The sequence below is a fragment of the Streptopelia decaocto genome, assembly GCF_964273445.1.
Source record: "Streptopelia decaocto genome assembly, chromosome: 4".
Taxonomy (NCBI): domain Eukaryota; kingdom Metazoa; phylum Chordata; class Aves; order Columbiformes; family Columbidae; genus Streptopelia; species Streptopelia decaocto.
Genome location: NC_138658.1, coordinates 43,418,935 through 43,433,854, shown reverse-complemented (window position 1 = coordinate 43,433,854; position 14,920 = coordinate 43,418,935). Strand labels below are relative to the sequence as shown.

The following is a 14,920-nucleotide window of genomic DNA, read 5'->3' as shown; positions in this document are numbered from 1 at the left end:
CAGGAACAGACACGAGGCTTTAATAAACATGAGGAGTAGCTGGTATTTTTGTTCAGAGTAGCTTTTTTGGTCACAAGTGGCCAATGAACCTATTACATATATTGGGGGAAAGAAAACGGTTGTAATGAGTCTGCAGTCATGACTGCCACCTACATTACGTGTGAGAGCTAACATTCAAAGTGTGTTATCTGCATATGGGTTATTAATAATATCCAACACCAATAATCTACTTTGCTTTTCATTTAGTTTTGGATGAAGGATTAAATTGTTTGATGTCCCTTTTGAGTAGTCCGGAGCTCTGGAGGAAGGAGAGCAAGGGCTTTGTTCCCTATGACAGAAGCCCAACAGAGGAGATGGAAAGCATTAAACATTGGAACTGCTGAAAATAGCCAACTGACAAAAAAATATGGTATCCCAGATCAATGGACAGAACATACTGTTTTGTTAAAAACCATCAGCGAGGCTTAGAAAAATGTAGCAGCATCTCATGTTCCTTCTCAATAATCAGAATTATCTTCCTACCATTTGGGGTGGTTAACATGCCTCTGTCAACACCTGAGACACTTTTCCAGCTATGTCTGAACCAGCAGAATAGAACAGAATGTGATTAGGATGTGGAGAAGCTGGTACCTCGGTACGCTGTCACTCTGAATATATGTGCAGCACCACATGAAAACGAATGCAACTGTTTTGGGAGAGCACCAATTATTCAAAACCATTCAACATTCTAATTTGTCAGAGAATTAAATATTTATCTTATTTTGTGAGAGAGAGAAAAACAATTTTAGGTTTTTTTTTTTTTCCCTCCTGCCTGACAAACACTTCTGTCTAGTTGCATTTTTCACTAATATTTTAAAAGAGAAAAAGCTCAGGGACTTCTAACTTCTAACAAGCCATTTAAAGACATTAGGAGAAACCTTGTAATTTGTAAACTGCAGAGGGTCATTTTTTGTAGGAGGACAGTTTAAGATGAGAACAATATTTTTGATACAGGAACAAGTGATTACTTGATTGACCACAAAGAGTATACTAATGGCTGACAAGCATGGTCCTATTAATGATTTTGTATTTGTAATGTAATAAGGACATATGCCGTTATCAGAACACCATTTTAGACTACATTTCAAAAGTCATACAGAGGGGAATTTACTGTTCAGTCTGTCCCCTGGCAAAAAACAATAATTGATCTTAATCCTTTTAAAGGCTGTTTTCTTGTATTTAGAACACGATAACAGAAAGTCTGGAAAAACAATTATCTTCATAAGCAAAAAACATACTAATTTTATCTTCCTCCTATGAGGATAAATTAATTACCTTTATATTGAGTTTAAATGCACTGATTTGCCCTACCACTCCATTCAGTTTTGCTTTAAACCAAAGCCCTTTTTTTAATTCTGAAAGTCTCTTTAAATAAACATATTGATTCCGTGGCTGCAATGGAACTGACATTTTTAGAAAGTGTCACAAAGACTTTCAGGCTCACATTGATTGGGTTTTGAATGGACAGCCACCGTCAATTATTTCTGGTTGATTTATTTATGATTCCCCAGAAAGAAAGAACTCTGCATCTCAGATTGGTCTGCGACACACACATAGCGGCTGCGCTTGAGACTGATTTCAGTACCTAAAGATAATACAAAAACACAACCAAAAATTCTGTCCTGATTATAAGATATCAAACCATTTCCTAAATGCTGCATCCCTACTATTTTGGATCATGGGGCAGAGAAGGGTTAAATTTGCTACATTCTATTATTATTTTATGAAGAAATGCTAAGCAACTGATAGGAATGGTTTAGAGATAGTTGATCCTGTTCCAAGACGAGGATGACTAAAAGACTTCTCGAGGTGTCCCCCATGTGCATTTCTATCATACTTTCATTATGTCCATCACAGTAGCAGAACAATTGGCATCAGAGTTTCCTCTTACTTGCTGTCTGGTTTTAACTGGACACACACAAAAAAGGCGGATAAACAAGAAAAGGGTCTAGGAGAGAAGTGCAGAACAAGGTGGCAAATGTAATAAGCAAGTTTTGCATTATAATCAAAAGTGACATGGAGAGAAGACAGAAAATGATAGAAACACCAAAGCTGTAAGGAGGGAGCTAAAGAAGATGGTGGTATATGGTTACAAATGTAGGGTTATCATATGAGCACAGATATTGGAGGGGGACAGCTGGTAAGGAAACTTTTTGAATGCTGCTAGAGTGCAGGTAGCAATCAGTTCTCTATTATTTAACATAAGATCATAAAATTCAAATACCGACATCTGAGAAACAGGCAGCAGTTGCTCATTTGCATAAATTTGGTTATTAGCACTTGTCACTCTGTGACTAGGAGATAAGGGCACATAGCATTCAAGAAATGTAGACATGAAGTGATATATATGGGTGATATCCTACTTTTCAAAGTCCTCATGAAACAACCCTAGCTTTACACATCCACAGATGGGCTTTGAGCCAACTTTTATCATTCTGGGATGAGATATTGGAGCTATGGTAGACAGATCTACAGATATATCAGTTCTACAATAACAATAAAAAAAACTAAACATCATTAAGGCGTTGTATGAAACCACCGTAGTTCAACATCTGCTGTGTTCTGTGCTGTTGTAGTCTCTCCAGCTCAAAAAGGCTGCAGTAAAACTGGAGAACATTCAGAAAAAGACACGGCTGATCAAAAGATTGAAGCAACATTCATGCAATGAATGACCATATAGACTGGGAAAAAATCAAACTCATTGAGGACACCAGAGATGTACAAATCAAAAAGAAGAAATCTGTGAGAAACTCTCCACCGTCTCTTCCAAAACACCACCAACTGGGTGTCCCAACTAAAACTACCAGGAGGCTGCACAAAACTCACAGGAGACATGTACAGTTAAGCTGTGAAACTCGTTGCTGCAAATGTCATGGACACTAAGAGCTTCCATAGGTTCAAAGGGGACTGGGCAAATTCACAAAAAAAAAGAATCTATCAAAAGCGGTAGAACACAAAGACAGCACCTTTGACTCAGGATTTCTTTCAGCCTTGAAATGCTGGAAGCCAAGAGCACATTGTAGGAAGAATCACTACAAATCTGTCACACTGCTATATTAATCTCTACATATCTGCTAATGGTCACCATCTCAGACAGAATGCTGGGCTAGATGAGCCTTTGGTGGGACCCAACCTGGGCACTCATGTGTTCTTCTAACATGTTCCTGTGACACTTGGAGCTATATGAGTAAGCTGCCTCTGTGCCTGGCCTGCAGTTAAGAACTTTTGTCAGTACAAGCCGCAAGGGTTAGGGGAAGTGAGAAAACAATACATGCATTTATGCCTGCAAATCCCTCAATGTTTCATTTCATTTTGCCTAAATACCTTATTTTGTTTATGTAAGCTACTTTGGTGAAATACGTTTTTTACCAGCACAACTTGTGTCTTCATCAAAGCCCTGCAATTAGAACATTGTGGCAGAAATGCCTAAACTGTGGAGAAATATTTTAATCCTTTTTTTTACCACCATGTACAGGAGCAGAGTCACAAAAGACCCCCCAAGTCACTCACTGGAACTACATTTTTAGGAGATTATACACATGCTTTATCTCAGGCACCTAAACCAGACATCACTGGGTTCAAGGCCATATAAACATTCGGATAACCCTGCACCCTTGGGAATCTTAAGCTGCCCTAGAAGTTCACCAGGGCATTGATAAGTAAGCATGCTTAATTTTTCAAGGTATCAAGTGTCAGTCAAATGGTTTGTTAAAAATACTCTTAATTATATACCAGGCAAAATTAGGACAAGAGAGCTTGACCTATATCCTGGGAACAATATATCCAAAATGTCACAGAAACTAAAGAAGATATAGTAGTGGGATTTGCAAACGATTCTTTCTGTTGTATCAAACTCAGGTAGTAGGGAAGAGAGTCTGTGTAACACAGATGATGGGAAACACATTTAGTTATCTCCTTTTCCCAAGTTTTTGAATAAAGGGCATCCCTATTTCAATCTTCTGCCAGGATAAGGAATCAAGGAAATATCATTTTTCACAGACGTATCTCCTTGCATAACTTCTCATATAAATGCACACTCCAGATCAGCTTCTTCAGTTTTATTTATTCTTGCCACACATGCATTCCCCTGGCTCCTGTTATTATTGTTATCATTGAGATGGCATTTGTATTCCAAACCTCTATTTCCAATGGCTGATAACTTTCTGAATCAATTTTCTTTGAGCTAGAATTTCTCATGCTTGTTGCCTGCCTGAGGGTGGGTGTTCATATGTGAAAGTCTCAAGAAAATCCATTTAATAATTTTTATGAGGATCAAATTTTTAAATAAACATAACTGCATTTTCTGTATTCAGTAAACTGTTTGTAGTTTGATGGAAATTAAACTAAAAAATAAATCTAATGTAACGTTCTGTGATTTTAGCTGCATGAAACTCCTTTGCTGACCCTAATTCTTCCTCTGTGGTTTGTGACTGCTAAATAGGTAATATAATTGGCAGTATTTCTGTGTTCTTGGTCTTCAAAAAGTTAAGCCTGAAGAAAACCAAAATAATTCTAAATAATGCAGTAGCAAGCAAATCAAACTAAAAAAAGTGGGATTAGTAAAGAAGGTATTTGAATTTTGCAGTTATGGATTCACTGTTGCAACTGTGTATCAGGCATAATCAGTCAAGCTTCATTCCAATTATACCATTAGGTTGATATGCTTAGAGTAGTGTCCAGGGCAAATCCATATACTTAAAAAAAACAAACAGTAAGATGTTGCATAATTCTCTAAATGGGGTAGAAAATCATGAGCTCAACTCCCTTTTCAGGTGGAACAATGGTTCAGAGCCAGCACTTGGACAAATATTGAACTGCAAGAAATCTGAACTAGGAAGGTCTTAAATCTTAAAAATATAATCTGAATACAATTGATTCTAAAGTACCACCTCAGGCAATGAGTCTCCCTTTCTCCTGCCAATCCAGAAGACTATTCATTCTTTTATACTTTAACTTTTCTATAGCTATGAATAAAAAGTGTTTCTTTGTTACTAGTCCAATACATGACCATATGCAATAAAAAGTCTCATTAGAAACCTGAGGAGCTGAGCAGAATGAACCCTCTGGGACATTACAGAATGAAGTTTCCAGACACTAAATGTCTAGTGAAGACTGACACTTTTACGACTTTAGCTCACTGTATCACCATAGACACATATTATATATTTTTTATTTTATGTATTTATTGAGACACCAAACTGTAAACACTGTAGCATTTGCTTGTAGAACAAACTGAAATTTCCTTAAAAAACTGCTGTCTTCTTTTCTGGATATTCGGCAAATTCAGTCTTTGCCAGGCACTCTCGACCACTATTAGTTTGCTTAGATTTTTAAAGATATGTCTATAGACCACAAAAGGAAAAAAGCACCTATAAATTCTGCATGAAACAACTCCACATCTAAAGTGCCATCGCTGCTCACAGCATTCAGAACAGCTCATAAATAAGAACTCCCCCCTGCCATTTTAGTTCCATCACTTAGAGTATTACAAATGTTTTGGACATCACATGAGATCCATAAAGTATAAAAAGCAAAACTAATAATCAGCAAAATGGTAAAGTATGTAATCCTGCGAAAGAAAAGAGATACAAAAAGATACAAGCTCACAGTTTTCAATGCAAGCAGTTCTCACCTGAGTGTGTGAAGGTGGTAAGCCTTTTCGGCCATATACTCCGATCAACGCATCTTTCTGAAGGGATATATTGAATTTTAGAAATTGTGGCTGATCAATGAAGAGTTGTGACCTCCAAAAAATCCCAGGGGGAACTTCTTGTATTGCTCTTCGGCCTATGTCAAGTTCTCCAGAATCTATGGTGTTGTTTTCTTGTGCAAATCCCCCTAATTTTCCTGACAGGTTAGAATAATAAGAGATCAAAAATCAGTATTCCTTTCTTGCTTTCAATCATCCATCATATAAAAACTCAGATATTTAGAATCACCTCAGACAATATGTTGCCTGACAATCTTTCTGAATATAAGATCCCAGGGAATTCACTGATTTGGAAATAAAAAAGCAAAGATACAACAAATATCTACCAAGCAAAAATACTATAACTCCTCTGCGCACTGGCATTACAAAAACTATTTTAGGATTAAAACAACTAATATACAGTATTTTCTACATTAAATATCAGAACATTTATACAATTCTAACAATGTCTACAGCTCTGGTTTCCAATTTATTTTGTTTTTCCTTCTGTGTTCCCCAAAAAGAAAGGCAATGTTTCTCACTCCATTGTGCCTGTGTCCTTATGCCTTTGCTCCCTACACCCTCTGCACTCCCTTGCCTCAGCCCTAAGCTTGTTACCACCTCCTCATCCACACTGTCTCCTAAAAAAACTGTATAATAGCATGTCAAAGTCTGATAGTTTCACTATTTTCTATATCATGAATATGTATTTTTCCTGCAGGTCAGTTACTAGAAATAAGCATAGCACTGAAGGCCATGAATGATTTTTCTCTACAAAGCACTTGTGTAAATATCAGTTAGCCTTAGGAGGCCAGTGATGATGGCTTGAAAATGCCCAGAAGCAGCAAAGATGATGCTAACATGCAAAAGACACATGATGTCAAACACTTAACACCAAAATCGGGACTACTGGTTGTGGCATTAAAAAAGAAAGTAAATCATAAACTTTAGATACCCGCAGCAAACTTTTTCTTCAAGTTGGTAAGTCTGAATCTAAACTGCAGCTTGAGTACAGAACAGTATCTTCCAATCTGCAAAGCTCTGTGCCATTCTGGTGAAGCACTACCAAGTAAAGGAAAGGGGTAAAATGGTTCCAGCCCAAGCTGATGAGCCTGCAAGGCACTAGGCTGGACGCCCAGTGGGATGGTTAAGCTGAGTTTGCACCAAGTCTTAGACTACAGACTCAGATCTGATGTTCAGGCACTAACTCCACGCTGTGTGGCCAGACACAGGCAGCACTGGAAGCTGGTGCCAGGGTCAAAGCCTGCTTTGATTTGATGGAATTAGCATTCTCAAATCTAGACTAAGACACAAAGATGTGTGTAAGAACTTGTTTAGCAACCCATGTCAAATCTGGAGTAAGCAAATAAGGCCACACTGAAGCAGCTGGCATATCAAGGTAAGCCTTGAGTGAAGCAATATAAAGAAAAATGGAACTGTAGTTCCAATCTTACAGTCCACTGTGTTTTCACCAATTTATACTCTTTTTTTCAGCTGCTAGTCTATTACAACGATTGAACTAAACCCATCTGAATGTGATAAGCATGTTCAAGCGATGCTGACTTGTTTGCGTACAGTGTTCAGAAGCACTGACAACGCTCTGTTGCTGCCCTGTCTTTTATGTTCAAATTTTAGATTACTCATCATTTGATGGAACAAACTGACACAACCTTTCTGCAAACATTTAGACTTTAAAAAAACTAGATTAAAATCTGAAATGCCAGGTGAGGTCACAGATTGATCCTCGCCACTTTTTGTGCATCCAAGATGAACAGAGACTGCTGCTGAATTAAATAGGTACAGAAGTGCTACTGAGAGGCCTTGAGTGGGGGCTTGTATCATCATCAGAGCTGTGCCACAACGGTGCAGCAGTCACTGAAAATGTCTTACAGGCTCGTCATATTGATCAGTGTTCTGCTGAGAAGAGACAGTGAAATATCTGATCTTGGAGAAACCTTTTTTTTTTTTTTTAACACTTCTCAGGATGAGTCTGATGTTTTTCTAACTTCGGACTTAACCTTTCACAATATTCATATGTCGTTCTAGAAGATGAATCTGTATTTGCTATTTGTTTCTTACCACTTCCTTCAAATTTAAGTATGTTGTGTCGTATAAATTCACACACTGATGACTGGTAATCACTAAACAATAAACACTTGTTTGCAGTATTGATCTGCAACTTCCCCTATTTCTACATTTGAAATGAAAAACAGCTACCTCTTACTGCTGAAAAGATGAACTAGATCGTTTGAGTAGGAACACTTTATCAAACAGTTTGACCGACTTGCCAGGAATATCTGTCACTGGACTTCAACACTTATCCTTAGCAGATAATGATTCTACAGGCTCACATTTTCTTCACTAAAAAAGAGGTAGTTTTACCCTGTAGCCATAAGACCCTTTTATGCCACACTACTTGTCTCAAAATCGTCCCTAGTTTTTTTCCCTCCTAAGCAGAGGGTATTAATTATTCTTTGTTCCCTGTTGTATCTCAATGGTCATAAGAAAAAACTTAGTCAGAACTTCCTTTTCACATTCTAAACAGTAACAGTTTTTAAACACAGCTTTAAATCAAAATATGAAATGTCACGTTCATTCACACAATTCCATAATGACATAACAGTCTAAACAAGAAACTAAATTTTAAAATACCTAGTCTCCTAGGTATTTTTCACTAGGTATCTTTCACTATACTTCTTCTCTAACCCCCCAAATTTCTTCCTTCACAGACCCTCTCCAAAAGACCATAATACAAATACACATATTTATAGGTAAATGATATTTATATAATGTTTGCACTCATATTGCTAGATAATACTATTATTTAATTTACAAAATACATTAATATGCTTTATAACATACTATATAATATATACAATCATTATAAGATGTATTAAAGTTATCAATAATGCAATGCATTATGGCAAACTAATAGGTAAAATATTTATTATATCTATTATTTGTGAATTATATTTTGACTATCTGAGTTTAGGGTGGACAAAATCCTGAGCTAAACGAACATTTAAAGCAATGAACAGTAATTATTATACAAGAAAAATAATTCACAAATATCACTAAAAAGTCATGAAGCCAAACTTTCTTTCATAGTTTGCAAACATTCTATAGATTAAACACAAGATATGCTATGAATAACTGAGTGTAACACAGAATAAAAATGAATGCACAACCAAACCACAAAAGTGCTCAACAATAATTTCTGTATAGTGTCACACATAAAATAATTTTCCATCCTCCAAAAGCAGTACTAATTAGAGTATTAGGTTGCAAGGCTGGATTTACAGGCAACCTTTTATTTGGATCTGTTTCTGTGAGACATCTGCTATATTATCCTTCTGCTACAACCATTTCAAGAAACGAAATCAAAATCCTCATTAAAAATACACCTTTTCAGAAAAAAAAAACGAACCAACAGAAAAACCACAAACAAAACAAACAACAACAAAACAAAAACCCCAACATAACATCTAATTAAGAAGTTACTATACCATTAATTAACATGAGATACTGTAAACAAAACAAAAAAACTCAATACATAACAGTTAAAGCAAGTAGAATGTATTTAAAGGGGAAAATATCATAAAGTGCATTTAAGTAAGCCAAAAGAAGTGCCACTTTCTTTTCCCATTCACTTTTTTCTTCTCTTGCATTTTTATTTTAAATCTGCAATTAAGCATTAATTATTATAAGGTATTTCTCAATTGCACATAGATTTTATATGACAAAAAATAAAGCCAGCAACACATGAGATGTGACCAACTGCTAGAACACAATGGTTAAAAAGCTCTGTTTTTAACCTTTCTTTTCTATTGTCTAGTTATAAAAACAGATAAAGCATTAATGCACCTCAAGTAAATGTTTATTTTTCATTAAGCATGGCTTACAAATTACTTTGGAGTACCTAAACTGAAATGGTCCATAAAATTAATCATATCCATAGAAAACACACATTCCTATGCCGGCTTATGCAGCCCTGAATCGTGCCTGTCTAGATAAGTAGGTGATAAGTTGCCAGCAGTTTACTTGTTCATATACAGAGAAGCACTGGGAGAGGGGGGGAAAAAACCAAAAAAACCAAAAACACCACCCCAAAACAAAACAAAAAACTTTGGGAAAGGTTTTTTTTTTTCAGAGATTCAAGCCTCACTTAACAAATCATTTGCATTTAAGGATAATTTAATATGCTTTTACTGTGAATTTGTGACTGGCTATTTCTAGGTAAACCACAGCTGAATTTTCTTCAGAGGTCATAAGGATGCATTTTCAAGTTTAAGCTTTGCTAATTCACTGCACAAAGTTTCTGTCCGTCTGAATGACAAATGAATACCCGGGATGAAAGCCACTGTGGGCTATGAGTTTCTGACCAAAGCAGGCATAGAATTACACGAGACAGAGTACAAAAAAAATGCCTAGCCCATACAACACTGGGAATTTCTCCCACCTGCAACAGTATCGGGCTGTTACCAGGGGGCTACAGAGGGGCAGCACTGAAAGTTGTTGAGTTGTCCAAGTATCCAAACGACGGCTTTACTGATTCTTCCTTACAGTTTTCAGTAACTAGTATGACAGCGCAGGAGCCCCTTGCTCTAATTTCACATCTAGTCATCACACTTTCCCTTCTGCTTAACTTTCCTTTTGTGGTTTAAAATGTGTATTTTCTGGTCTGTCTGTTGGTTAGTATTGATGCATGCTGATAAATGACCTTACCCTATTCTGCAGAGGACAGCATTTTAACAGTGGATGAAAATAACCTTGTTCGCTTCTACAGTATTTAGGGACTTAATGAAGGAAAAATGGGATTTGATACAGTTATTTCCTTTTATTGTGAGGTAAAGTATAACAGGTTTTAATTTGTAAAAAAAAAAAAAAAATAAAAATCAAGGGAAAGAGACCATTTTATATTTATAAAATATTTAAAAGATTTTATTTGTATGGGAGAGTGTATTGGCTACTCAGGGCAGAAGACAGTGGGATGATGAGCTGTCACTGCAGCATCAATATTCATTACCCATACAGTAGCTTTTTGCTAGTCATTCAAAACAAATAAGAACACAGAAAGAGAGAATGAATATCTAAGTGCAAGAAAAAGGCAGTAAGGTAAAGGAAATGAAAAAGAGAAGTCCTACTGGACTTCATGTGCTTACAAAGATGACAAAAAGAATGAACTGAGCTCTACCTTTTCTATAACTTGGAGCTGTGAGAACTTGAAAAATTTTCAAGATGTCAACTGCTGGCAGAGGCTTCCTCCCCCTCAGTGGTAAGGAGGTCAGCTCTACCTTGTGAAAGGGAAAATGGATTTTTGTGTAATGAAGCAAACACCGCATTCATCAACCATTTAAATCAAGTTTTCCATTCAAAAACTATTGATTTTAAAGCCTCTGTTAGCCAAAAGTGCACAGGCTCTTAAATGTTTTGAGAATCTGAAAGGGCAACATGGAAAATGATCAATAAAAAATAATGCCTTTATGTGGTTTGTATTTTAAAAGCTCCAACAACAATTAATAAAGTTTTGGGCTTTTTTTTTTTTTTTTTTTTTTTTTTTTTACTTTATATATTGGTTGGATGATTTAGACTCAATATTATATGCTAGAGACTTTGAGAGAGCAAATGAACATATTATACATGACCTATTACATTTCAGAGAGAAATTAAAAAAGAGGAAATCACCATCATCATCTATAGAAAAAAACACAAGACATTCCACAGCGAGGTCATTATGCCATAGCAAGCTCCTTGATCACAAGTTGCCTTCTACAAACAGTTAAGAGAGAGTCTCTGAAACTGCAAAACTCCCCTGCAGAGCCTTTTCTGAACAAGAGATTATGTTCCTCTGTTACAGTCAAGGCTTTTGTCTGAAAACTACCCAGGGCTCCTTGGGACTCCCAAAGACTGAATCTTGGTGTCAGAACCCCCTTATGAAACAGCATGTCCTACCACCTCGGGCTCCCTGCCTTTGTCATGGCCATTTCTGCAGCACGGGATCTTGGCCACCCCAGCCCCTCAGGGATGGTCCCAGCCAGCCTCCGCACCATCCTGCTATCTCCAAGGATCCCCCCAACAATCATTAGGTTTTCATGGATTTGCAAGTGGAGGTTCTGCTTCTCTGGATGTGATGAGAGCTTTTCAATACTCATCAAATATTACATGTAAACTGCCCTGAAGAAATGCGGTTGACAGCCAGTGTTCTAGTAAGATCAACATTATAGCACAAGACTCATGACTCCCTTCACATGCTTGTTAGGAGGAATGTTGCACTGCTTTCAACTGAAATACAACTCCTGTTTAATATCTACATATCTATTTAAAAGTAATATTACAAATGCTCTGTACTTCCATTAAATATACAGAGTTTTGGAGGAAAAGTGATGTAAATAAGACATAAAGAAAGGAAATGCTTCAAAAGAATGAGAGAAATTGGTGCTTGTTTCACTTACCATTTTCTCCAGCAGGTACTGTTACAGGATGTGTTGGCACAGTATCAGAATTCACTTTTCCATTCTCAAATGTATCATTTTCAGTTTGCTGCAACTGCCAGTTGAGGCCAAACAGATGCATTGCTGGTGGTAAAGGATACAGGTTATTTGATGCTCTTAACCACAATGACAAATCGCACAAATAATGGCTTTCCATGCTTCGCAGCAGAATAGCAACTCATACATTAAAAAATTAAATTACAGGAACAAGCACTCACAGACTAATAGTTCAAACTCGGCAATGGCACTAAGCAATTACTACCACTGTCCTTTAATGATACAGTGCTTTCGGTGAATGCAGTTGACAGAAAGCTCACCAGTCTCATTTTGAGTCTTTTACCAGACCCAAATCAATGTTCAAAAGGATAAGCAGTAATTACGTCCTTTTCTCTTTTTTCATTTTTGATCTTTCTGAGGAGACAAATCATTTAAGTGAGCTCCTAAATGACCTACTAAAATAAATTATTTCACCAGCAGATGGATGGATCCCTTCTGGTTAGCCAGAAAGGGAAAAGAAGCAACGGAAGAGGAGAGTAAGGAGGGTGTTGTGGGTGTCGCAGGGCTAACCGAAGACACGAACACTCATTTTCACACTGTCGCCAACACCCCGCAGAACCTCCAGTTATGTGCCCATTCCCCACACTCGTCTGCAGAGCGAGGTCAAGACCATTAGCAAAGCTGGAGCCACTGGGTCACTTTGCTCTGATAATGATAATGCATAAGCTAGGTTTCTGAAATACTTAATTTCCCACAACCACGTTTATTAGAAAGGTGATACCACGTTAAAAAGTTCAGCTAAGCTAATTATGAAAGACAGAGTCAACCTCCCATGGTGTGAGAGTGAACTACTTAAAGAACCTTGATATCACCAGGGATTAATGAACAAACACCCCGTCAAAACTTTAGAATAAAAATATTGAGAAAAAACCCCACCTTAATGCTACACTGTGATACACATAACATAAGCAATTCCTTTCTACCTGTGGTGTATTTCCTTCTCATCCAATGACACTATGGTACCACCAAAATTAATTTTATTGTAATTAATTCATGTCTGGTGTAACATAGGTTTGCTGCTTCTACAACAGCAGTTATCTCAAAAGTCAAAATACTCTTTCAGTGCTACTAGGCAATTAAAATACACTGGGAAAAGAAATTTCTTTAATAATATATTTTAACTATTAGCGCAAAATATAAGGAAAATAATTCACTGTATCCTGTTGCTTCTACTCCTTTTGGCTCTGAAATGGATCACTGCTACAGTGAATGTTTTTAATTTAGTCATTCCTTCTACCAAAATGACAAACAATTCTTCAGCCCTTTTTGTTTCATCTCTGATCTCTCAGTCTCTCTGTATTGACCATGGCAACCCTTACTTAAGATAAACAGACATCAGTGGAAGTTTAGTCAGGCAGGTGGCAAACGCTGCAGAATTAAGACACTCTCTGCCAGGTCTTTGCCTTAACATTGCCCTCCCCCACCATCCTCAAGAAAACAAAAAACCAGAATGCAACCAAGGACCTATTACTGAATGTTTCAAAGGCTGAAATCCTCACTACAGATGACATATTCTCTTTGTTCCAAGTCTCTGACTCTACTATTACTCTTCTTCCTCAGACCTTAAATTGCCTGTCAAAGTCTCATAACGTAGAATGTTCCTTGACTCTAAAACCTTATTTCTTTTTTCCACCTCTCATCTCTTGTTAAACCATAAATCTGACCACCACCATTTTTGGCATATCACTAGAATTAGCCATCATTATTTTGGCCCTATCTCAGCTGAAATTCTTATTTATGTATTAAACATCTGATGATTGTATCTGTTCTAATGTAATTCAACAGAATCTCTAGGGTCAAACTCTACTATCTGTTATAACAGTTCAATTCACTGGCAGCAGTGAAAGACTGCAAATAGCTAAATATTTCATGATTCAAACCCACCACATCTCTTGTCTTCAGTCTGGACGTCTAAATCACCTCTCCTAACTCTGCTGCATTCTTATCACTTTTAATACTCTTCAGGAAAAACAAAGAACGTGACATTCATTTAGTAACTCTAGAAGTGTATCCCTTCCAAACACATGAGCTTCGAACATCACTGACACCTCTGTCTGCTGGTGCTACCTCCACGCCTTGTGCCTCTTCATGCCCCACTGGGAGATCAGAAGGGGAAGCTCTGCCATGACCTTCTAGCCATTCCCTCATAATTCAAAGCAGCTGGAACTTGAAGTTTTCAAAGGCAAGGACCGTGAGATCTGTATTGATTACAACTCAAAGAAACACAGTTACTACAAGGTAAGTGACAATTACCTTTTCTTTGCATTTGTACTGATGTGAGTCCCACTGTAGTTCACTGTCAAAGATGGTAAGAGTTGTATCCCTCAAAAATACTATTGCTCTCTCACCTTTTGACACTGAACTAGCACCAACTTCAATAAACAACGTGTAATAAAAATGATCAGATGGACGCATAGAATTCATAGAACTCGTAGAATGTCCTGAGTTGGAAGGGACACACAAGGATCATCAAGTCCTCTTGTCCATCTTGTCCCTGCATATGACAACCCTGCAGTTCTCACTGTGTCTCAGGGCATTGTCCAGTCTCTTCTTGAACACTGTCAGACTTGGGGCCGTGATACCTCCCTGGGGAGCCTGTTCCAGAGCTCCACCACCTGGGTGAGCTCCACCTTCTCTGGTTGAA

General features: G+C 37.3%; 1 protein-coding gene across 5 annotated transcripts in view; it reads right to left on the bottom strand.

Annotated features, from left to right (window-relative positions):
• Positions 1–14,920, bottom strand: part of TENM3 (teneurin transmembrane protein 3) — a 319,771-nt gene that overhangs the window by 83,642 nt on the left and 221,209 nt on the right. For all 5 annotated transcript variants that reach the window (XM_082051699.1, XM_082051700.1, XM_082051701.1 and 2 more), the window contains 2 exons: positions 12,181–12,303; positions 5,672–5,886 (listed from right to left, as the gene is read on the bottom strand). In XM_082051699.1, the coding sequence (XP_081907825.1) occupies positions 5,672–5,886; positions 12,181–12,303 (338 nt within the window). The remainder of the gene's footprint in view (positions 1–5,671; positions 5,887–12,180; positions 12,304–14,920) is intronic.